The sequence below is a fragment of the Xiphophorus couchianus genome, chromosome 14 (assembly GCF_001444195.1).
Source record: "Xiphophorus couchianus chromosome 14, X_couchianus-1.0, whole genome shotgun sequence".
Lineage (NCBI taxonomy): Eukaryota > Metazoa > Chordata > Actinopteri > Cyprinodontiformes > Poeciliidae > Xiphophorus > Xiphophorus couchianus.
Window position 1 is genome coordinate 13,949,523 of NC_040241.1, and position 25,031 is coordinate 13,974,553.

At 37.5% G+C, this 25,031-nt stretch overlaps 1 protein-coding gene and 1 long non-coding RNA gene across 14 annotated transcripts in view; one reads left to right on the plus strand and one right to left on the minus strand.

Annotated features, from left to right (window-relative positions):
- LOC114157487 (adhesion G protein-coupled receptor L3) overlaps positions 1-25,031 on the minus strand; it is a 290,896-nt gene that overhangs the window by 40,966 nt on the left and 224,899 nt on the right. For all 13 annotated transcript variants that reach the window (XM_028038500.1, XM_028038491.1, XM_028038499.1 and 10 more), the window contains 4 exons: positions 21,204-21,387; positions 14,562-14,684; positions 12,792-12,997; positions 9,641-9,817 (listed from right to left, as the gene is read on the minus strand). In XM_028038500.1, the coding sequence (XP_027894301.1) occupies positions 9,641-9,817; positions 12,792-12,997; positions 14,562-14,684; positions 21,204-21,387 (690 nt within the window). The remainder of the gene's footprint in view (positions 1-9,640; positions 9,818-12,791; positions 12,998-14,561; positions 14,685-21,203; positions 21,388-25,031) is intronic.
- On the plus strand, positions 4-7,460 carry LOC114157489 (uncharacterized). The gene is made up of 2 exons (XR_003598171.1): positions 4-5,940; positions 5,985-7,460. It is a non-coding gene; the product is annotated as an uncharacterized LOC114157489 (long non-coding RNA).

Here is a 25,031-nt window from a genome sequence, read left to right on the forward strand (position 1 = left end):
GAAATGAGAACAGAAGTTGCTCAGCAGCGTCAAGAGGAAATGGAAAATACAATTCTTCTATTTGTAATCCAAATAAGATTTCCAGAGATTAGGTAAAGAAAGAAGAAACAGCAGTTTCAGGATATATCTTTTATTTATGGAACAGACAAAAACAAGCAATTGCGGGAGTAAAGAAATAACCATGAAATGGAAACAATGCTAAAGCTTTTATTTTCAGGATTGCTTTCTAGCGGTAAAGTGGAGCCACTCACCGCTGCAATACAGCAGTACACGGAGCCACAGGTGGCAGATATGAATCGTGAATTAGTCAGTGTGAATCAATTTAAAATGGCCCCCCGTTGTTTCATTTTGGTCAGGTAACAAAGTGAAACAAAGTGAGCCGCCCAATAGGCCACAGGTGTCTAAGACCAGCACAACACGAATCCAATCAAACTGTAACATGGGCAATATCGTTCACCGTTTGCCTTTGGGTAATTTTCTCTTTACGGATTGTCATTTGGAGCCAAGGACAGTTTTGGCCACAAAAACGACTTTTTGTTGAAAATAAATGTGTTGTGTTCAGGGAAAGATAAGATTCCCCATTGCTTCTGCTTCAATCACAACAAAGTGTTTCTATCCATTAATGGAAGACAGGTGGACTTTGAAAGCAGAAAAGGAAAATATTTAGAGAGTGATAGCAAAAAGACAAAATATTACTGATTTGGGCCAAGACTCTTCTAGATGAGCACGACCAGCGTGACTTCTGAAACTTCTACAGATTGGCGTCATTTGTAAGGGCTAATTATGAGCATGTATGTTCATGTTTAACCTCTAAACATTGCTAAAAAAACAAAACAAAAAACAATGAGACATACATTTCCAGTTAAAAAGAAATATTAAAAGCCCAAAATAAAATCTGAATGAAATCTTCTGACAGTTTTATAAAATATTCAGTGTCATAACTTAAAATATATGTCACCAGTGGGAAAAAAATGGTATAACATCTGCTTTCTATATGGAAATATTATGATCAACCATAACGATTTTGTTATTGGTCTCATTTCTTAGAGAGACTTTTTTATAAGATTGGGAAATGTGCAAAACTTGGAAATTGGTGATTAATATTACATGAACCATTCATCCTTCTTTTGAGTAAATGTATAAATGAAGATCACACCAATAATACTTCAAATTGGGCAAGTAATATACAGTATGTACACCCAGGAAGAGCATACATTTATGGTGACAAGCAGTGTAAAGCAGCACATAGCGGAGATGTAAAATAATTCCTACTCAGTTATATAGGCTGTTGGCTTATTTATTTATAAATTATAAATTTATAATTCCTCGAAATTATAAGTTGTGCTTGCAGTTTTTGGAACGAGTAAACAAAAATAATAGTGTTATGAAAAACCCCAAGCAAATATTTGCATACATTGAAGAATAGGCCTACAAGAAATGCTAATATATCTCCACAAACAAGCATATCTTTAAATCACATTTCAACCACCCTCAGCATTATTTCAGCAGAAGAAGAAGAAGAAAAAAAGTTACTGCGAGTTTTGCACAAAGCCTTGTTATAAGGGAGCAGAGCTAACGCTTGCAGAGAGAGGAACAGATGCTGATCATTAACAGGCTCTGGTATAATAACAGCCGCAGTGCTCCTTTAGTCTTGGGAGAGCGGTCTTTTGATTTTCCTGCCTGATGAGCCGTTGTGTATACGTTGGAGGGATGGCAATATGTTGTACAGAGCCGGCATCTGGGAGTGAATGTGCATTGGATGTCTGCGCGCCATACTTTAGATGAGGGGCTATGCGCGAGGTGGCAACACATGTCAGTGTTCGGGCTTGGATCTGATGCATTGTGTTGTGTATGTGACACACTGGTCCACTCTTAGCCTGCTGCTTGATAGTGACATTGATGCAGTGGGTGGTACTAGTCGTGGCGCATTGAGAGGGGGACTCTGAGTCCTCTTGGGCTGTTCTGTGGCTGCAGGCTCTATCCATCTCCATCTCACCTCCGATTGAAGAGGGGGTCAGAGAAAGAGACGACGAAGGGGATAGAGAGAGAGAATAAAAAGAGTATGACAGGGAGTGTATCTACACCTGGGTGATGGATTTACCGTGGAATGATTTCTTTGTTCTAAGAGGTGGATAATGCCTCTGCAACAGCAGACACAATGTCTCAACTGAAAAGGTTCCTTTTATGAGAGGCTTTTCCCAGACAGGATGGCAAATGATGGGATCTGTAGAGCTTCTGCACCTATTTTTAAACTGACAAACCTCTGCAAAGGAAATGTCTGCGAGGGTCTCTAAAGTGGGCGGAAGTAGTTCACTCTACTGATTCGGTCTCAGTGTCACAAGTGCTGTCCTATCTTACAGCGCCAATACTATTTGTGGGGACCTGCAAAAGTATTCATGCAATTTTTTTCAGATTTTATCATGTTTAGGATTTTATGTGACAGTCCAACATAAAGGACTGAAAAGTGTGCAGAGGAAGAAAAGAGAGCAGATCATTTTAATCGGGCTGAAATGTATGCCACACTTTTCAGATTTTTATTTGTAATAAAAATAAAAAATACGGTTCAGAACAATGCACTCCTGTGTTCCATTATATTAAAAAAATCCAATAAAATCCTTTAAGTACTGTAGTAGCATGTCAAAATAGGGGGGAAAGTCTAAGACACTGCTTTCTCTTGCTTCCCAGGAAACGCATATTTTTCAAGCAGCAGACAAGGTCTAATGAGATTTGAAAAATCTTTGCCCCTATCTGCTGGTGGACTGCATAAAATACGTTTTCTGAGTACCTGATGTAGATACTAACAAGAAAGGGAAAGAAAGAACTTGGCAATAAGCCTCGTGCATTGCACATTGATCATTCTGGGCAGCTCATTGAAGCCTGATATAGTATCATATGCACTTAATTATCATAACATCCTATTTCTAAAGCCAAAAAGTCCTGACAAAGTTCTATGAAATGTAAAAAAGCCAAAGACCTGAACAGAGAATCAATACCTCAAAGAACCACTCCCAGCATGGGGGCCACAGAACCAATCCAATTAAAATGCATAAATCTCCCTGTGTGCCTCCACAGTCGGTCTTTGACTCATGAAATACTGTCAGGCGGGGCAGACTGTTGCGCTAAAGGGTGGTTGCCCACTGCAAGGAGTCATGTGACAAATCCACCTAAGGTATGGGACCAGGAATTTATGAGCTTCATGGAGACGGGGAACAGTTGCAGAGAGGGCGCTCGATTCAGGGGTGCTTGCAAATTTGTCACGTTTAAAAGGGCTCGGAGAAAGACTACAGTTTGCATGGTGGGAGTTGGCATTCGGCTCATGCACGTAATATCACACTGTGTTCTAAGACACTGTCTCTACCACTCTTATGCCATGGCTTTTAAGGTAGATGTATCTTGAACAATTGCTCTTGGCGTGTGTGTACATAAACTAAGTTATATCATGAAATAGAAAATTAACCTTGACTGCCCTCGTAGTTACTGTCTGATTGGGAGACAGTGATTAATGTGACCCAGATTTCAGCCATTTCATCATCTGAAAGGACGTGTCATTATTTTGTAGCTGCTAGTGCATTAAAAATGGTGTCACCTAACAGTAGTTCAGTACCTCCCTGCAATCTCCTTTAAGATGTTTTTTAGTGGGTGAAAAACAGGCCGTAGATCTGCAATAAAATGGTATATATATTTTATATAAAAAAAAAAATCATGAGCAAGCACTGCAAACAAAACCCCAAAATGTGAGAGAAGAAAAGCAAAAATGCTGCACCCGGGGAAGCCAGACAGAGCAACCAGCAAAAAGTAGATAAGAGTATCTGAGCTAAAAGCATATACAGAAGAGAAACTGATGACTGGGATTGGAACGAGGTGAGACTAACTGAGTAAAAACACTGTCACCACGGCAAGGAACAGAGGCACTGATGGAAACTAACAAGCTGAACACAATAAAAGTTACAGAACAAATACAGAAACCATGACGACAAAATATTAAAACTCATGAAAATAACAGAGCAAAGCAGCAAAAATGGCTTTACTAATATGTATTAAACACAGAAGTCAAATAAAGTATTATTTGTGCCAGTGAAACCAGAAAAATTTACTGAAACGCACAATAAATTTAAACCTAATTCTGATGACAACACTACTTAACAATGTTAGACCTTAATGTTGTGTTCAACTTGAAAAAAGAAAGGTTTAAATGTATTCTTAAAAGCTCATACTTAAATGTTTGACTGTCACTGCTTGTAAATTTCTGGCTAACGCTGTAGTTCACATCTAAAATGTGTTTCTTCATAATCCCAGTTTCTACTTGCAGTTCTGATGAATTTCAAGTCTTCTGTAGCCTTACGAAATTGCATTGCTGCTTGTCATTTAGGTGTAACAAAAATGACAAAAGTAGTCACAATGAAAATACAATCAAGTGCGTTTGAACTCCTTTAATTTCTAAAGCAAAACAAATGTAAAAAAAAGTTGGACTCATCTTCTTCATCAGGTATTATACAAAGGTCAAATCATTTGACTACAATGGTTCATATGAGGTCCAAGTTCATCGCTGTTGTTAGATCTCAGCCTTCTAATATGAGGTTGAGTGGAGTGAGCTCACTCTTCAAAGATTTTAACCGTACTAAATGGCTCCAGGCGAAGTGATGAGACATTTTAATACTGTAATCACTTGCGCGCTTGAAAAAGTCACTTTAAAGTACACCCACTCATATCATTCCCTTCAAATAGAAATCTGCAATCATTCAAAGTACCAGAGACAACCCCCCCCCCAAAAAAACAAAAACATATCCTACATGCAGCCGACTTCTGCTTTCAACTTTTGTTTGTTTGACCACCTGCTGAGACTGAAAGATCAGACGGAGGCATTTATCGTTCTGGTTTGAATGTCCAAGACGTCAGTTGTAAATCAGACAGAAGTGAAAGCACTCTGTGCCGTTGTAATGGTCCTTCATAATACAGTATCCATTATGGTAGTTAAAGACCTCTAATACTAAATGTAGCTGTTATGAAGAGTGCATAAGAACAAAATGGACAAAGTTGCCTCAGGGGTCAGAGTTTTAGACTGAAATATTGTAAAGGCCTTCATAGGAGAGTTATTTTAATAAAAGACCAGGTACAGGTCAGAATTTTCTCTGGCTGCATGTAGTGTAAATTAAAACACCCACATAGTATATTGCTGTGAGCAGTCAGTGTGCTATGCATGACAATCTAAGCAGAAAAGATACCAAGTTTCTTGTTTTGGCTATTCTTAATACATTATCCATGATATTGAACATAATATTTTGTTAAATAAGCCACTTATTTACGCTCATGTTTATAAATTTAAAATAGAATTGAAAAGTTAATTTATTTCAGTAACTCACTTCTTTAAGTGACACACATTATATAGAATAATTACACTCAGCCTGATGGTTTATTTCTATTTAAGAGTATTACATCAGACCAACAAAAAGCATCTTTGATACAGAAATGTGGGATTAATGGAAAGTATTTAGAATACCTACTTAAAATTGCTATTTTGTCTTTTATTCAGACAAATGAGCTTCAAAGGAGCACATTCTAATCTAATAATTATGACTAAGAGGAGCGTTGAACAGCTTTAATCCACCAAGGTAGCACAGTTTTTGTCACACACCAGAACTATGCAAAAAAATTTAATCCACCGATGTTGCTTAATGTATTTTGCATATTTTGGTGACCTTGAGTGAGGAGGAAGGCGCCTCAGACTAAAATGTGCTATTAAATTAATTCATGTATTGGTTCAAATAGAGAAATGTTTCATTTTTAAATATCTGATGGAATATTTTTTAGATTCTGCAAGGTGTGAGAATGGTTTGCACAATATTTATTCCAAAATTGATGGCATAATAAGATGCCCATGTCCACATATGTTAGCAAAACACACATGCTTATTGATGGGTGTTCAAATTTGGTCACAACCCTGTTTCAGCCAGTCTGGGGAGAAATCAAAAACCTAGTACTTCTAGTGTTAACTAATAAGAAAAAATCAACTGTGATAAAATGAGTTATTTATAGGAAAACGACAGGAGGAAGCAACAAAATAGTAATGTGAAGGTAAAAAAATGTTGGTAAACATTGTTAAATATATTTTACTCAGAGTTTTATTCATATGTTATGATGCTCTGGCAACAGGAAGAGGTTCCACCACGTTTTTCTCCTACTATGTTAGTTTTAATAGTCACCACAGTGAACCAATTGGATTTTGCATCAGTAAAATACTTCTGTAGGATAAAATGTCTGTGATGACAATGTAGAGATTGTTTTGGATTCTCCAATCTCTATGGAATATATGGGAACACTGAATGCTCTCATAATTTGATGTTAAAGCTGTGGCACTACAGAAAAGTTCACCAGCAGGAAAATCTTTCAACATGTTGGTCAATTTTTCCTCATTTGCCACAAAAGTTATCACCCCATGAAACAAGATTGATAATGACTGTAATACTGGACTCAGTCCAGAGTGAAAAAAAAGCAATTACAACTTTTCAAATAAATAAACAATGCTAAAAGATAATTAGTAGCTCTGAGGGTTATGAGTAATAACAATGCAGTAGCTGAACTTGCTGTTTTCTGCTGCCATGGATACAAAAAAAACCGATAGCCTCCTCGGTTCATAAGATTTCTTTATCTGGCATTATTTCCAAGAAACACAGACGCATACATCTATTTTCTCTCCATTCGCTGTGCTTTTAAATCAAGCATGGTGACAGTTTGTCAAATAAAAAGCCTCCAAAGCCCCCATTTAGTGGCAGTTTCCTATGAGCTGTCTTCTATAAGGACAAGGTAGAAAAGATAACGAAATAGAAAAGACAAGAAGGGAAAAATATCACTCAGAATTGGGGTGCAACCACTGTCCACTTTTCTCTGGTGAATGTAGTGGCACAAGCTAGCGAGGCTTTTCAAAATGTTGGGGGGATTGGCTTAACTCAAAGAGCTCTTTTACTTCTTCCCCCTATTTTTTTTTTGCCCTGCTCTGCTTTCATCGTGTGAAGGCTCCCATTCTTCATCGCTGCCTCGCTATTCCAGACTCGACTTCAGCCCTGCAGGGAGCTTAGTGGGTCCAGAAGTCATGCTGCTGAGTGACAAACAGTGGCTCTTTGCAGCCGCCCCACCCACAAGGAGAACAGAGGGTTTTGCGGGTACTGGGAAGGAAGATTGCATGCATATTATTTTGTCTTTTATTTGTGCATAGTTTTGAGAGAAAGACAATCGAAAGAGACAAAAAAGCCAAATTGGAGAGAAGACAGTTAAAAAAACAACAACAACAACAACAACAACAAAACAAGGCCAGTGATTTTGTGGACTGGGGCCAGGTGGGATATCTCTCACAGAGAGTATCTCTTTTTCTCCAATTGATTCAGAAAAGATGCCCTGGTGAGACAGATGCCATGACAGATCCAATAGGCTGCTCTGCTCCATCAGCGGTTGAGCTCTTCAAATCTACAGTGACAAAAAGAATTAAGTCATCTGTCCATGTGAGATTAGAAATTCCCCCATGACCAATGACTTTCTTTGCTTTTTCCACCTAATTTATCCACTCAGATATATTTACAATCAACCTCTCTGACTTTTTACACTTTTCACTTAATGGAAATTGCATGTGAGCCTCACTTCTAACAAAGAAAGAGTCTTTAACAGTATGTTGCAAGGTAGCCTACTTCTCAAACATTTTCTCATGTTAGAAGATGTATTTTATTGGGATTATTTGTAGTAAATCAACACAAAGTAGCACATAATTATAAAGTGAAAGTAAGTGATAAAAGGTTTTTTAATTTTCACCACAAACCCCCCCCCCAAAGAACTGGTGTGGTCTGCACAGGGATTCAGCCCCCATTATTGGAGGATAATGTGTCGCCAAAAATCCTAAGAAATGTTTTTATTTGACTTTGTAAGTGTACCGTATTTGCAAGCACAGATCCTACTCTTCCATTCTAAGAGTCATCTAAAAAGTCTCCATCGCCTCCTACTCTACAGAAATGTTGCGACACCACGTCGCCTTAAAAATGTAGCCTTCAGAGGTAAGAAAGAGCGGCAATGGGTTAAACTGGATTCCGCCAAAAATCTTGAGAACAAAATGGCAGAAAAAAAGCACCAGGTGAATATATCACTTTTTTCACAAACAAAACAAGGTAGCAAAAAAAGTTAACTTTTGAGATTTTCTCTGAAAATTAGTCACTACCTTATTTCTTGAAATTGGCAAGAGAAAGGATGGCTGCTTTTCTCTGCTTCTTGTGTTTATAACAAGCTGATTGTCACCTATGTTCACACCCGAATTTCACAGGAAAAATAGCTCTTAAACAACCTGAAACACACACCATTCTTGTCCAGACGTTTTCTTCCTTTAATTAACAACACCCCGTCACACATTTTGCAATGCAGGACTCGTAGCTACTTTTTTTGCACTTCAAACAAAGACGGAGAAGCTGCCCCCACTAATCCTCCGTTGACCAATAATAGTAGACTTTCTGAAGAGACTAACTTAAAATGAAGCTTTTTGCTTGATCCTACCTTCTATGTTGCATGCAAAAAACAGGGGCCCTGCACATTTTCATATTTTTCCAAGTAAAAATTAAATATGTTTCTCAGGGCTTTATAATATGTTTAAAAACTAAAATGCTAAAGTTTACTATGAAGTTACAAAAAATATATATTTCTACTCTAGCATTAACTTTAAATATGGAACCTGGAAAAAACCGACGCTAGAAGACGGGAGATAAGAAGGAGAGAAGTAAGGAAAGACGAGGAATGAGGACAAGAAAAAAGAAACGAAAAAGGAAGAAACACAAGGAATGAAGAGAGGAAGTAAGGCACGGATAAAAGAAAGATGGAAAGGCACAGGGTGAAAGACAAAAGGAAACAATGGGGAAAAGAAAGGATCAGGGTCGGGAAAAGGGACGGAAACAAATAAGCAAAGACAGAAGGACAAAAGAAAGGGAAAGAAAAGGAAGGACGCAAGGAAAGAAAAAAATAGAGAAAGGACAGACAGGATGAAAGAAGAACTCAAGGTTTAAAAGGACGGCAAAGAAAGTAAAGAAGGAAGGAAATGGAGAAAGGAAGGAGTGGAAAGTAGGACACAAAACAGAAAAGAAATGTAAGAATAACTTGTGGAGGAAATAAGGTTAGGACACATGAAAAGAAGTTGGGTACGATGAGGAAAGGTCAGGAGACAAGAAAAAAAGAATAAATGCCTTAGAGGAAAAAAGGGCATGAGGGTGAAAGGAAAGCTACACATTATCACCTCCCTAAAATATTGACCTAAGTGCCAAAAGTGATTTAATTTGCCTAAAACATCTTTTGGAAAGAAAGAGGTGGTGTTTTTTGTTTTGTTTTTTGCCAAAATCACTTTTGGCAAAATAATGACTTAGGCCATTCTTTTAGGATGGTGATGAGCTGTAGGACAGGAAGAAAAGAAGAAGGAAAGGCATAAAATGACAGCAAACAAATTTTTGACCATGGGATAGAGAATAAAGTCTGGAGTTATTTATTATATATAGATTTTTTTCTCTTTCTCCATTCTTATCCAGATTGGGAAAATACTAAAATCACAATTCATACTTTTCTAGACAACGTAGCTAACCTTGTTTTAGGGATAGAAACTTTAAACACCCCCCAAATGCTTTACCTTAACATCAACATGGGCCATCAGGACTGCAAAGTTGGTGAGATGAGTACAAGAACATGTGGTGTGTGTCCTGTTGGTGCTCAGCAAGCGGCAGTCCTGCGTCGACCAGTAACCGATCATGGTGCGCTTGGAGTAACTCCAGAACGAGCAGTTGGGGTTGAAGTTTTCCTCAGATTGCTGTTGGACAAAGAAAGAAATAATAATAAATGAGCAGAATCAACATGCCCACTCACTGTTTGAAATGCAGGTGTCTGAAAGTAATCACACCAGATTCATGTTTGGTTTCTTTTGTTTGCACAATAAAAATCCACCAAAAAAGAAAAAAAAAAAGATTAATTTATCCCCACTGCATTTCGCATCCATTCTGACTGAATAGCAGGTGCCTTCACTGTCAGGAAGCATCACGAAGCCTCATGCCTGTTTTTCATTGTGTTTTTTGACCTTTCTCTTTAACTCTCGCTGCATGACAATGGACTGTCCCACTGTTTAATAGGCACCGCAGCCGTCTGTGCTGGGCTGCTGCCCTAATGACAAGCGAGCCTCCCTGCTATCTTGCTCGCCATTTTATAAAAGTCATCCACAACACAACGGCGTAATAACACAACAAAATGTAAGTGCTGATAAATAGATGCACTGAGAGTCGTTCCCTCTCGAGTCCAATTGTCCTTTGCACTGTAGCTGCAGAAATAAAGCAAGTACACCCACCTTTTCTTTAGTGACTCTCAGCACTCAAGGTTAAACATATCTCCCTTTGTACTGTAAACGTTGTGACTATCTGAGGTTTTTATTTTCTCTTGGTTTCCCTTTTGTTCTATGGTAATTAGTCTAATAAGGTTTATCCTCTGTGAATGCAAGTTTTCCACTGATTGCATTTACCCTTCACACGTTCAACACCTTGTGAAAACTACTTCACTGCAAGGAGATAGGATGACCCTCCGTCACCATTAATGGCTTTAATTGGGCCCGTTAAATGGGAAGGCAGGGAAGCGAAACAATAACTAGAGGACACATAATCATCCCCGAAGACCAGCAGACCAAAACCTCATGGTTAAACAGGAAGGCAGCAGGATAGTAAACCACCCCAAGACAGAGCCATACCCAATGATGCTAAATATGAACATTAATTACATCTAATTTGGAGTAGAAGCCAATATTGTATGTAAGCTACCTGCTTAGCGACAGCATAAGTTAGTAAAATTTAACATTAATTTAGGATTGTAATCAAATGTCAAAAGCTATTTATACTTATTTATAGCCACATTTCTGCTTTTATTGCCTTTTAAAAAAATTCAGCTTACACTGATTAAAGTTAGCATCAAATTTACACCAGATATTCTGGCTAAATTCACACGCTCAGTCAATTAGCAAAATTTAACAAACTATGATCATTTAATCATAGGGAGGCGGGTCTTAGTGCTTGTCAAATACAATCTCGTATGGCATTGCTCACCAGCCTCCCGCCTTGCTCTCTACTGCTACAGCTTTTCCCCGTCAGCAGATACTGTTGTGAATGCTACGCTTGTTAGCATGGGCACCGATGACTGTGGATGAATGGGTTCCCTGTGCCTGTAAGTTGTTTCTCCGCCATAAGCCCATTTAGCAGTGAGTATGTGACATTGAGTGACGGCATTAAGACCCTCCTCCTGGCTCTGATTGGTTGTTTTTGGTCGGGAGCGGTGTATTTCTTAAGACCGCAATAATAGGAGATCACTCTTTTCACAGATTATCTGTCTCATACCATGCTGTGTCTACATGGTGACAGTTAAAACAATGTAAAAACCATATTTTTCTTTTATAAAAGTTAGTTACAGCACCTTTGATAATAGTTGTTCACTATGTAGTATTGATGATGAACTGTACATTTAATGACTAAAACTGGCGTAAACAAGTAAAAGGATCATTCTACTCGTCTTTGGGATTTATATCTTGTTTTATTTAATTTTGTCTTTTGATTAATTTATATTTACATGTTGGAAATACTTGATCAATCTAAAATCAGTTTTGTGAAATGCAACACATTGTCAAAATCTAAAGATTATCCCCCCCCAAAAAAGAAGTTATTACCATATTTCCGCACCTTATGTTGGGTACACATTAGGGTCCCTTTTATCGGTTCTGTCTAACATCCAGATTTTGCTGCATCCAATAAGGCTTACTTAACTAACTAAGAAATGTTAGGATATTCTGATTACTAAGTGAATGCGTACATAAGAAAGTTGTATGCACAATATCTACCTTATGATTGTGTCTTCATAAGTTTCTGTCTAAAAAAAAAAAAATGTAGCTACACTTTCTTGGTACATTTCTGTTTTACAAGCTGTGTGAGGGTTAGCAAAAGGGCAGCATCTTATTAAAATTACTTGATCCCTGCATGACGAGACTGGAAACGTACCCCAACATCAGACTAATAGTAAAATTAGTCTTGGAATTACAATTTTCTTCTAGGGCAGGTGAGTCAGAGCAACAGCTGCTCTGACATCATCCCCCTGACATTTTCCCACCATTTAATTTTAACATCCTTGAGCTATAGTTCTTTTACTCATCGTCATCCTTCTGCTCTCTTCTCATTTTTCTGCTGCTGTATGCATTCTTTCAATACACAAAAACACTGCTGCTGCTCTCTTATGGCTGTTCAACAACTCAGATAATCGCTGAAGGCGCTGTTTGTAGACAAAACAGGGGTATTTTGAGGGTGGTAGAGTGTGGAGAAGAAAATGGAGTCAGGAGGGAGAAGTCATGGCGCCCCACGATGACTAAGCAACCTCTAGTGAGGCTGAATGCAGCTGATATTTGCTTACAAGATCAAGCTGGTGTTCAAGCTAATGAACAACAGCGTGCCTCCGTCGTGAGCAACGCCGTTTGTGGCAATTTAATATGTCACACCTACCCATGAATAAGACATTTTCATATTTACTTATTTTTACTGTCTTAAGAAGGGATTTGCACATTTACGATGCGCTTCAGGGAGAGAGAAAATGATGATGAAAGGTTCTATCAAGAAGGCGCCAAAGTAAGTGTGCTCTCCGTGTAAACAAATGGAAAGAGACAAAGAGCACATTAAATGCCACGGCGCTGACATCTAAGTAAAAACAAATCCCTCTCCCCTCAGGTCCAAACACACGCAGACACAGATACAGGACGAGAAAATTACCTGCAGATGCCTGATGGTAAAAATGACAGGGTCAGAGAGATAGACTTTGTTAGAGTCCTTGTTGATGGCAGCTGTGATAACGGCAGAGTTGACAATCACGGAGTAATTGGTAGCCAGAGCTTCACTGCCCAACTTCATGCTGGCGTTCTCCGTGGAAAGGTAAATGCCGATGTGTTTGTACAGGACAAACGCTATTCGAATTTCACCTGCAAGAGAAAAGTTACGATAAATATTTCACAAAGGATGAACTGCAGTGTTTACGTCTGTGCAAGTATTTCCTCAAGATTTCTGTCTGCTCTGTTACCTTTTTAGTAGTGAGAACATGAAGGGATGCTTTAGTTCTTTGAAGGGTCGTTTTAAATTACAAACCTAAAACCTCTTTTGGTCAAAAAACAGTTGCTACTGCCTGAGGTTTTTTAATTTCCTGCCGCTTTGAAAATATATGGAGCAAAGTTTCAGGTGCAGGAACAAACAGAGTTCTATTAAATCTGTTCTTTGTCAGTTTATAAACTTTAACTTTCTGGTCCAGGGTTGAAATCCCAATATAAGGAGTTTCTGCATTAATCTTTCTCTTGAATAAACTCAACAGTTGGGGTTTATGTCAGGCCAGTGAAGTAGCCAGCTACTTTGATATCATTTTCCTTAAACCCAACATTAAGCTTTAAGCAGCTTCATAATATTTGTAAACTGACTTTGGCTTTGATCAAATACAATGGAGAAACACCAGGAGATGACACAATCATCTCAACACAGAGTTTTTTTTCTGAGGTTAGTGCATGAATTTTTAGGACTTTTTTCTTCCACTGAACTTTTCATAAATATACTTCAATACACACCAGACACCAAACTCCTTTAGCAGTGACCTTTTGTGGCTCACCCTCTTTGTGAAGCATGTCAGAGACCATCTTCCCTGTAATTATGTAGGCAATATCATCACATATCTATATAAAATATTCTTTTTTATTTGTCTGATTTGATAATACATATACGGTAAATTCTAATTATGCCGTTCACAGTTTACACCACCTTTAGCTGACATTTGCATTTTACATATTGGAATAAAACTAAGATTGACAATAGCAGAATGAACAATAAAATGATTCCTTATTTAAAACTTTTTTAAAAAAAGGAATCACTCAAAACCTTTCTGAGAAAAAAGAGAAACTTCAACAAATCACCAAACATTTCTTCAAATTTAACATTCAAAGACGTCTCCAAGCATTCAAAAGCATCGTCAAATATGTTTTCTTCAAATTTTTCTTGTTAATAATTTCCTTCTCTCTCTTTGCCTCCATCTTCGCCTCCTGCGATTTTTACTTTTGAGCACAGATATCAAAGGAAAGCCCCCTCCCGCTGCGATCGAGATCACTCACTCCAATGAAAAGGGAAACAATTTGGGTGCCGTAGCCCTGGATGATGGAGGAATGTTCGCTACCCTGCTGTCCTGATCTGCCTGTGCACGGCTGGACACAGACACAGGCGTCCAGCTGAGAGACAGCCAGCACTGCTACGCACTCTGTCCTGATTTGATTGAGCTGGCAGTATCTGCACAAGGAGAGCGCTTAGGTATTGTTTTTAACTCAACCTTGTTTAGAGTGTAAAGGACAGGTTTATAAATACATGTAATGCAGAATGCTGCTGAAATACCAAGGAAATAACAAGAAACTAAAAGATGCTAGAAATAAAATTACTGGAAAGCAAAGAAACAATATGAAGTTGCACAATAGAAATCCAAACTTATGCACACCAGTGGAAAGTCTGACATGTTACCGTTTCTCCCGTGCTGCTTTAGTGTGTTGGCTGACAGGTGGATCGAGTTGCCTTGCCCTCCAGTTTGTGGAAACTTCAGATCAGGCAAATTCCCATCTGTGCTCATCCTCGCCACCTCCAGCTCTGCACGCAAGCAGAAGAGACCCGACAAAACTTTGAGGAATCAATAAAAGCCTGAGGTTCCTCTGAGAACACAGAGGTCATGTCCTTTCAAATTTGTGGATTTCACAGTTAAAATTGATATTTTGAAGACAAACTTTAGACTCCCAGAGGTAATTTGAGTGATTATGAGTTAAAACAAGCAGTCACATACATTCCTCATGTTTAATCATGCCGTTTAGACTCTTCTTTTATTAAGTTTGGAATGAAAAATACTGGGAAATAATTTTGTTGTCTGTTAGCAAGTTCCATCTCAATTGCACACTTTTTATAGCTATTTGCAACCTTCTGGTATAAAAGGTTGCATCACAAGCTTTTATAAATATCCAGTATTTGACTGGATATTTGAGCCCATTTATCAGAATTGATAGAAATAAAAGATTAAGCTCCAGGAGCTTTCTGGATGATAGTGGCAGTATCATGCTTCAGAACTGTTTAGCTATCAGAGATACTAATACATTCACTCTACGCAAAGTAGAGTTAAGAAAAACAAAGAAAGAAAACCTTCAAATTTCAACTTTACCTCAAATCCACATCTAGATGGATACAACCAGCACATAACTGAGTATTTATGTCGTGAAATGATTCAAAACATTTGTGGTTGAGATGGAACTTGCTCAGGAAATTTTATACATACATTTCTCGGTGTACTTGTATATATTTTAACCTATATGTAAAATTTTTAATGATAGAAAAGAGCCAATCTCCAAAAAGTTACAAAAAGTCATAGCTATGCACCTTTAACATTTATCCCAATAAGTAAATGTAAACCTCTGATTGCAACTGCTTGCATTTTACTTTGTCTATGAAATAATATCTCTGTATATATGTATATGGGGATTAAAAGCTATACACAACAGCAGCAACCGGGAAAGGTTCAAACACATCTCCAGTATTGTCAGATTCAAAAAAACTCTAAATCTCCAACAATTATTCATCATGACACTTTTCTGAGTGTTGTATCTTTGTAGTCTAGCTTTCCAACGAAGACTACAGGGATTGTTACTGTTACTGATAATGTCTTTCTTTAGGAAAACTGACTTCTAAATGCAATAGTGACATTAGTGATACATAAAAAAGAAATCCCTGATATTATGAAATGATTCTTCTCATTATGAACCGAGACAGCGAGCGATATAGGCAGTAGATGAAGAGCAGCTTTTATAGCTTCTCAACAGCTGTTGTGTCTGAAGTAACCTTCAAATTTATGGTTCAAATATTTCCTTTGTCAAAAGACTTCTGTTAGCAACCAGGAGCCTATTCTGTGTTATTATATTATAGTTATTATATTAAGATATATTTTACTTAAGCTAGCAATACAGTGACCACCGATGTTATGTAGTGGTCATAACACCAGTGGTTATGAAGTTTTGGCACCCTAAATGTCAGAATGCCTCTGAATAAAGGGATAAAACCAATGATCAATTGATTGGTAGAAGAAAAAAACATAAAGATAAACATGTTTTTACTCTAAAACATGTAGATCTAATATCTTAGATCAATTTTCCTTACTTGTCTGGTCAAAAATTATTAGCACTAGTGTGCAACAAACACAGTATAAAGGTGATGAGTAATGTTACAGAAATGTTGAAGAGGGGTCATCCGAGGTGCCTCAGATAAGGATGCCTCCTCAACAACTCCCAAAAAGGTAAGTTCACCTTTGTTGAACTTAGAGGAATTGATCTGTGTTATTTATTTATTTTCTTACTGATCATGACATTTTTCTGGCAAACTAAATTTGTAGTGACTCTAAGCTAAGTAATTACGATGCAGCCCGTCTAATGATTGGTTTGGCACTAAGTTCCTTTGAATATCATATTTATTTTTACTTGCCTTTTACATATCCTTTGTTGTATTTGAAGAGAAACGTTAGCTACTTCAGCCAAAAAGTGGGACCCTACTTTACATCTCAATATGGCTACGGGTACAATAGGAGCAGGGTTAAGGGGTCTACGTACATTTTAGATAATCACTCTGGGATTAAACAAACAGACGTCAACCACAGCATTGCCAGCAACACGTTTCAATATTCCTGCTGATCTGAGCAGCAAGAACATTAAAACCAGCGCAGGAGATTCAGTCATTGTTGCAGCGGCAGTAAAGCTGCCTGATTAGTCTGAAGTGGGGACTCTCATCTTGAAACACAGCCCAAACAAGAGTAAGAGAAAGAAACTTAATTAAATCCGATAACGAATTCAGCTGGTGATCTGATGTCGCCGTGACACACTGACTTTGATAAAGGTTAGAGCCAACAGAGGGCTGCAGCGAGGGCACATTTAATCCTCCCTTTGTATCTGTTTTCATACCATGGCGTTCCATCTTTTCTATTAAAAAAAAAATCTTTTGTATTAGTATTCTCTTGTGGTTTTCTAAAGGCCAGAGGGTTTTTGATACATTCCTATTCAACTTAGCTAAGACAATACCCCAGATAGCGCAGCATTCCCTGGATTCCAAGTCTGCCTTTGGAATAAAGGAAGCATTTTTCTTCTCCCTCTCTGCGCTCTCTCTTTTTCCCTGCGTGGCTGTGTAAAAGAGCTTACGACAGGCTCTGGGGAATTTCTTTGATGCCATAGGAGTTGCTGGACCCAAGGGCTATACCTTCAAAGCAGGGTTTGAATAACACGGCTAATCAGCAGAAATCTGTTCATGAGATTATCAAGGAGGGAGCGAAGCAAACTTAGCCACAGACAGGGCACTCCATGGGCACACTGGCTGCGAAGTGTAAACACAAACATAGACACCGTGGCAGAAGAAATAAAATAAGGTACCCTCAAAAAATTTCCGCCACTAGAGGTTTTCAAATTTAGTCATAAATTAGGAGAGTTCTGAAGGCATTTAGGTTTGCACTTAACTTTATTTAAGGGTATCAGAATAATCTAAATTCATAACCAGGTTGCAAGTTTTAGAATTTTATTCCTAAAAAATGTCCAAAACCATGTATAGTTTTAGTTCTATATTATAAATATGCACTGCTTTGTGTTTGTTCATCACATTAAAACAGAACAATACATATACAAGTCTGTGGCTGCTAATTGAAAAAGTAGAAAAGTTTGCCAGTGCGAGTGCTTTTAAAATGCAACATAACGTGCAGGAAAGAAAGAAAAAAAAACATTTCATAATCAGCTTGTCTGCAACCATAAGGATCCCTTTGAAACCCTCACTCACTCCAACACCGATGCAAACATGTCAGGGATATAGCACATCTGCACACGCTAAAGCTTCCAAATCGCAAGGATTTCAAAGTGCAGGATCAATCATTAGCTGGTGCAGTGATTAACGGGGCTGAAAACAAATAAATAAATAAATAAAAAAACAGGGTTTCGTCGTCATTCTCATTTAACACCCCTCAGTGACGTGAAGGATTACAGGAGCTGAGCGGCTGAAAAAATAAAATAAAATAAGCCAAGCAAACAGAGAGATAAGGCCTAGTAAACATGTCACCAGCACATAATTAACCAGAATACCACAATGTGCTATAAAGTCTGGGCTGCACAGCATCGCCTAGTCCCCCCTGCTACTCCTTTCCCCTCCTTCTAAACGAGCTCAGAATCTCCTTAATACCCAGATGAATTGTGTGCCAGATACAATAAAACCCCTTTTTTATTAATTCTCCCAACGCCTGCTTCCTTTTAAGTAAGTAGACCTATATTTTTAGGTTGCCATGGAAGCAAGAATATGTTTTTCAAAAAAGAAAAAAAAATCCAGCATGTTAGGAGTAGAGGGTTATTCATCATGACGCTGTTTTTTTTTTTTTTTTTATTCCCTTGCCCCACTAACTTCAGACTGACAAAAAATGTTTTGCTCCCCACTTTAAAATAGCACATATAATTCAAAATTTCAACAACCTGTGTTTCTAGGTTTGGATTACCCCACTAGGGAAAACAGTAATGACACGAGTTTCATTATCTGGGCTCGCCTGGTATTTATACTCTGAATAATGAGCACTGATCCCTGATCTTCACGAGCGGCGGTTAATTCTGCCTAATAACTGACATAAATTTAAACGCTATCAGACAAGATAAATGCCAGTTTACAGCTGAACGCTATCGGCTGAGACTAGTCCCGTAGATCTTAACCTCCAGCTGCAGAGGAGAGTTAGTCCAGTGACCTTCACACTTGATCTAGTGGCTCAGAAAGCGCCGTCATCAATACAAGAGTGGCCCCTGGATCGATAGCTGCACGGAGAAACCGTGGCCTCTGTATGACGAGAGAGATGGGCGAGGGCAGGGACAACTTGGATGCGCGGCAGAAAAGAGCAAAACGAAGCTGGAATGATGAAACCAAATGGTTTGCTACTGAAATGCTCGTTCTTGTTTTTGTTTGAGAGTCATACTGGTGAAAAGAAGTCCACTTTATAAGTGAAAAATGACTTTCTGTGCAGGTCAAGAGGATAATTTACTCCCCGGTGCTTATACAGGATGTATCCAGTCTCCCTGCACTCTCTCAACAATTACGATAATCACGTTAGATGTCTGTTTGACATTAGTCTGTGTTTTTGCTCCATTATTGAATGTAAATGTGAATGAGAAATTAACTTATGTCAATGTATGCATCCATGTCCGAGGTTAGCCATTTAGAGCATATGTGACATTTGTTTATAGATTTGTACTTTGCTTTAGGAGTTTTATTCAAGAATAACAATATGAACATTGATATTCAAATCATTTGGGTTTTTCAATTGCTGTGCTTACAATAATAAGCAAATTAGGATTGTCATGTAAACATGGTGTGCTTATAATGTTAAACTGTTAAGGTCACATTTGAAACCAGTAATGATTGTGTCATACAAATGTGCATAGAGCTCAATAAAATAATTTCACAGATTTTGAGCTTTCACTACATCTTTGAAAACAGAGTTCCTAAATGTTACAGCCGCTGTAAAAACTGGGAACCTCCACAGTTTGCAGAATTCTTGGCCCTTTTTAGGGCTGTTCTTGACTGATATTTTGACAACAAGATGGAAAATAAAGTCTTGAAATACAATTATTTTTCCACTTTCATTTCTCTTTTTCAACCTGGACCCTAGTTAAATCGAATCGAAGAATTTTCCAAACTGCATAAGGAGGCTGTAAAAAGAAAAAAAGAAACTACATCCTGTGTCAATATGATATATGTGATATTCTCTGCTTGCGCATAGTAAATTCAGGTGAAATATTGGCTATTTAAATTAGAACTGTAGGAGTATTTTAATCACTGCTTGAAGAAAAAAAAACAACAGACTGAGCTTCCTTTTTAAAAAAAAAAAAAAGAAAAAGAAAAGTGCACTCGGATAAGTTGGACTGCTTGTCATTGTTTTACACAAGCTCCAGTAGGTATGTGCCGTCAAGACTTCGGGTGAAACCAGCATACAACTTTGCACCTGAGAAATGAAGCCGAGCAAGTTTAGAAGCATCCATTTCAGCAACAAATATTGTAATATATTTTGTATAAGGTCAGCAGAGTCCTGTTGTCATCTCATGTAGTAGTAAAGGAAGAGAGTTGGATGTGTTGTCAGTTATTTTTGACTTTTGAGATAAAACCAAGCTGAAAGCTGTGGGGACATTCTGGCACAGTAACAACTGCTGAATTACAATATCACACAGACTTGCTCCAAGGGAAGATAACTGTCAGACACAATGAGTGTTTATGCCAAGTGGACATTTTCATAAGAATAAAGCGGTATTCTGTTTCTATATTTAACTCAGAGGCTAAGGATTACAATTTCCCCAAGCAAAATGAGTCAAAGTTTGTCTATGCACATTTACCGTGAATGTGTTATCTTCATGCCCTGCAAAGAAACAACTATCATTTGTGCTTTCTCCACATTTTCTTACATAGCCAGTATTTTCAATAATTCTTAAAAAGGTTTTGTGTGATCAACCAACACAGAGTAATACATAAATGTGAGGTAAAACAACAATTTTGAGATTTAAGGGTAATCTGGACAAAAATAACACTGAAAGATGTCACACATATGAAATATTAGTGATTTCAAAAACATAAACAACAAGGAAAAAGTCTATTAGCACATTCAGGAATACATTTAATAGTTCAACTATTTGCATTCTGATCTTTGACTATTTCAAATATTGAGCATTGGTAAACTCAAAGAAAAAAGTTCCATTGAATTTATCTGGAGTTGATTCTATCCATAAGGCGCAAAAAACTTCATTGCTTTTTCCTCCAACTCATTACAAGCCCTTGTAATGTCATTAAGAACAGATTTTGTGAAAAAATTAAGTAAGATCTTACACTTTTCTGGATAACTTCAGATATATGGGAAGCTGACCATAGGTAGCTTTAAAAAAGAGGATATGTCAATTTTTTATTGTTGCATCATTGTATCGTTTTTGTTAAGCTTTGTCATAATGAGCCAGTTTGTGTTGGTCTGTCACGTTAAATCCCAGTTAAATAGAATGAAGTTTTTGGCTGGAATTTAGCTAAATAAGAGCTTTAATTACTTTTGTAACACCCTGTAATTTAAAAGGGTCAGAATATTCTTACGAATGTTGTCGGTGTTCTCCTGCACAATGTCCGTCTTCAGCAGGTTGTCAGCCAGGACGAAGGCCCCCTGCTCCACCGTGTCCAGCAGCATGGTGGCAGCTCTCAGCTGCTCCCCGGTGCTCAGCTCCCTCCACGCTGCCTGGGCCTGTGGCTGCAGCAAATTGTTGACCGTCTCCACCATGGCCTGGGGAATCCAAAGAGTTTATTTAGAAGAAGAAAAACTGAGGCTGCTTGGCATGGTGATTTCGTAAATGGTATGAGTTAAGGGAGGATAAAGGGAATTCGTGAGTGAAAAACAAATCCCACAATCCTGTGGGGATTGTGCAGGATGGATGGATGATTGTTCTTCCTTTATTTCATTTGAAAATAAAATATCAGATTGATTTACAAAGTGTGTGTGTCAGGGTGGAATGGTCACCTAGTGGCAGCAACACCTGAATTTGTAATGACACTGAATGTATTATTTTGTTTTTGTGGCCATTTCCTTTTATCTACAAGAGGAATTAATCATGTAAATGAATCAGAGCCAATGCTTACAAGACTAGAGGCAAATCCTTGCATGACTTGAGGCTAAAGTCTTTAATTGGTGTGATAAATGATCTTCTACCCTGCAGACAACCTTAGCACACAATTGCACTGAAATAAATAAAGTAAAACAACATTAAGACAATCCAGTGGGTGGAAAAAGCTTTTGCTGGTGGCAACTATCTGCAACCATTTAATACAGATTTTTTTTCCTGCACAGTAATAATAGAAGTGAAGGACTATTAACGCCTTCGTTAATCGGCACACAACAGCGGTGAAGTAAATAAGTAAAGAGGGAGGGGGAAAAGAGTGAACATCTCCAAGACAAGATAAAAAATTAAGAGCCATTAAAGATTTAAAAATGCCAATGGCAAGATTTATGAATGGAATACTAATTGGTCAAGCAGAGCAATTCATTCCTGGTACAAACACTCCAAAGACCAAGCTCAGCTTGGCAGCCCCTGGAAATAAATTTATTCTTTAAGTCTTTCTTTAAGTACAATTGGTGGTTAAACAGATTATTATTACTTGAACGTTTACTGTTGTTACTGGTAGAAACATTTCCTTTCAAGAAAATGATCGCCAAGAATTGTCCAAAACATCCATTACAAGTAATTTTGCTCATTTGGTCCGATAGATGTATGAAAAATTGGAGTAATCAGTAATAATGTTCACTACGATTTGAATCAAACAGTGTAAAGTTGAGGGAGATCTTTTTTTGAGTCTTGAGTACAGTATTTTGTACTTATCCACAGAACATTCTTACATTAAGTGTTGCATAAATAAGTAAAGGCAGGATAAAACTGAGGTAATAGCTAGAAGCATGTCACAATTAAAGCTTATGATTAAAATAATCTGGTTTTAATATCACACTGATGTCTCCTATGAGACAAATCAGATTTTACTATGTTGCATTGCTGCAACTCACACAAGTATGGACTGGATTTATAAATAACTTTTAGTGAAGAGACATAATGATCGTTTTAATGAAAAACTAGAAAATCTCACACCAAGCAACTGTTAAGCACTGTACCTTTTTGTGCAAAAAAAAAAATCCGAAATTGCTGCGTAGCAAATCTTTAACATGTTTATTGTTTAGACTTAACAGCTAAGAGGGAGAATAGAATTTTGGTGGAATTAATAAAACCTTGCTTATTTAATATATAATATATAATTGGAACACCATTTGTTTTCCAGTTGCAAGCCAGAAAATCAAATTTACTGACTGTTATGCTCATTGACCAAGGTAATTCCTATTAGCAATATGGGATTGTATTGTAATGTTACACTGCTTTAGTGAAATTGAAGAAAGCTAACTTTTAGCCATAGGGTCAACATGCTAATTGCTGCTTTTCACTCACTTTGGAGGTTAGGTAAGTATTTTTCAGCACTTGAGTAAAATTGAGAAAAAAATAGCTTTTAATTTTAACATAAGCTCTCTGCCACTGGCAAAAATGAGCAGCTTTTGATTGTGAAAACTGATGCTTTAGTGTAATGAGGTCTATTTCAGCGTTCTTGATCAGGTCGCAAAACATAAAAGCAGACGGATTTTCAAATTGTTATGTTTAATGACCATGATAATTACCATTACCAATAACATTTTTGACATGGAACTCAACATTTTTAATTACCAAGTACTTTAACAGTAGTCGTATATCTATGACTCATCCTAAAGCTTCAAGTTACGTAATTCAGTTTATTGCAAATAAGTACCATATGAAAACAAAGGTTCTGTTTGGATTACAGCTACAAACCCTTTGAATTACCAAATTATGGCTGAAAACAAGACTGACAAAAACAAAGCAGGTGGAATTAATATTAATGTGCCTGTAACATAGCTAAATATTATAAATGGTTACAATGGGGGCAAATGACGCAACTATTTTACAGCATCATGTTTTAATTTTGGATAAGTCAGTGTGACTGTAGGGCGACAAAAAAATGGGGTAGTTTTTAAATTTATGATTCGCCGGCTTCAATTTCAACTTTCAACACACACCGAGTCTCCAATATCCACTCACGCAATACAAGAGTCTGATGCAAGACTGAGCACACACCACTCCACCTGCTATTCCACAAGAACATGCACAACGTAGCAGACTGTGCACGGCAAAACCTACTCCACATGCATGGGGATTCTATCATCTTTGATGTAATTATTCATTATCAGCACCCAATCTCCAATCACACCTTTTGACATTCAGCTAGAAGCAGAGGTTGATTCGCTCTCAATTAAGGAGTTCTTTTTCTTCAGGCACTGACATTTTTTTTCTTCCCCTTTCCTTTGTTCACGACTTTAAGATTCTCTTTTCCTAGTTCTCATACCACTAAAAATAATGGTTTCTTCACAGGGTGAGGACTGATGGACTGCCACTTTGCCATTTTCACATACAGAGGAGATGTATAAAGAAGAAAAAATGGTAAGCAATGAACGCCCTCTAAGGACAAGGAAGAAGGTCAGAAACTGGTAAAACATGTAAACAAATGATGGAAGCTCATAAAGAAATAAGGAATCATTTTTTACATTGGTTAATAATGCTAAGTAAAATTCATTTTTATTTATTTAGATATAGCCAATTTATACATGACCAACTTATTATGCCATGATAAATTCAGCTTCTGATGTCAACTAGTAAATAAATGGACTCTAGCTAATCAATCACCTTAGAACAGTAAATTACAGTGAATGTTATTTGTGTTTTTATTATGAATAAAGAAGTCTTCTTTGCCTTATTTAACATAAAGTAAATCATAAGAAAAGGGATCCCAAGTCATTTGCAACTCAGCTTTCCTGATGGGAGTATTACTTCAGTGTTTTTGTTATTTATAGGGAGATTTCACAAACTATTAAATGCTTCCTTACTTGTATATAATTAGCATGATTAATGTCCAATATTGCCTATTCTGGGTGTGTTATGACAATGGTAAAAAGCCAAAAAAAAATTCCAAATAATCCTTAGTGAAAAATACATTTTCCATTTGTTGATTATCTCTGAGTGGCTTATCTACTTGTGCAGTGCTGCAATACCTTTTGTGTAAATGTGTGTACAAACCACTAAAAGAAGCCATTTAATTCTTTGCCATTAGTAGTCAAATCCTGCTTGCCTTCAGGCCTACAACAAGAACAGAACTAGAGTTTTGTCCTGCAACTACAACTATCTCGCAAGGTAAAAGCCTGCAAATGTAATTACCGTGCGGGAATGAGAATGCTTTGTTCTCTGAAGGCAAAGCATGAAACCCATTTCTGATTAGCAATTTTTTTTCTATCCATATCACTTCATGTATTGCATAGAGCACCAATTC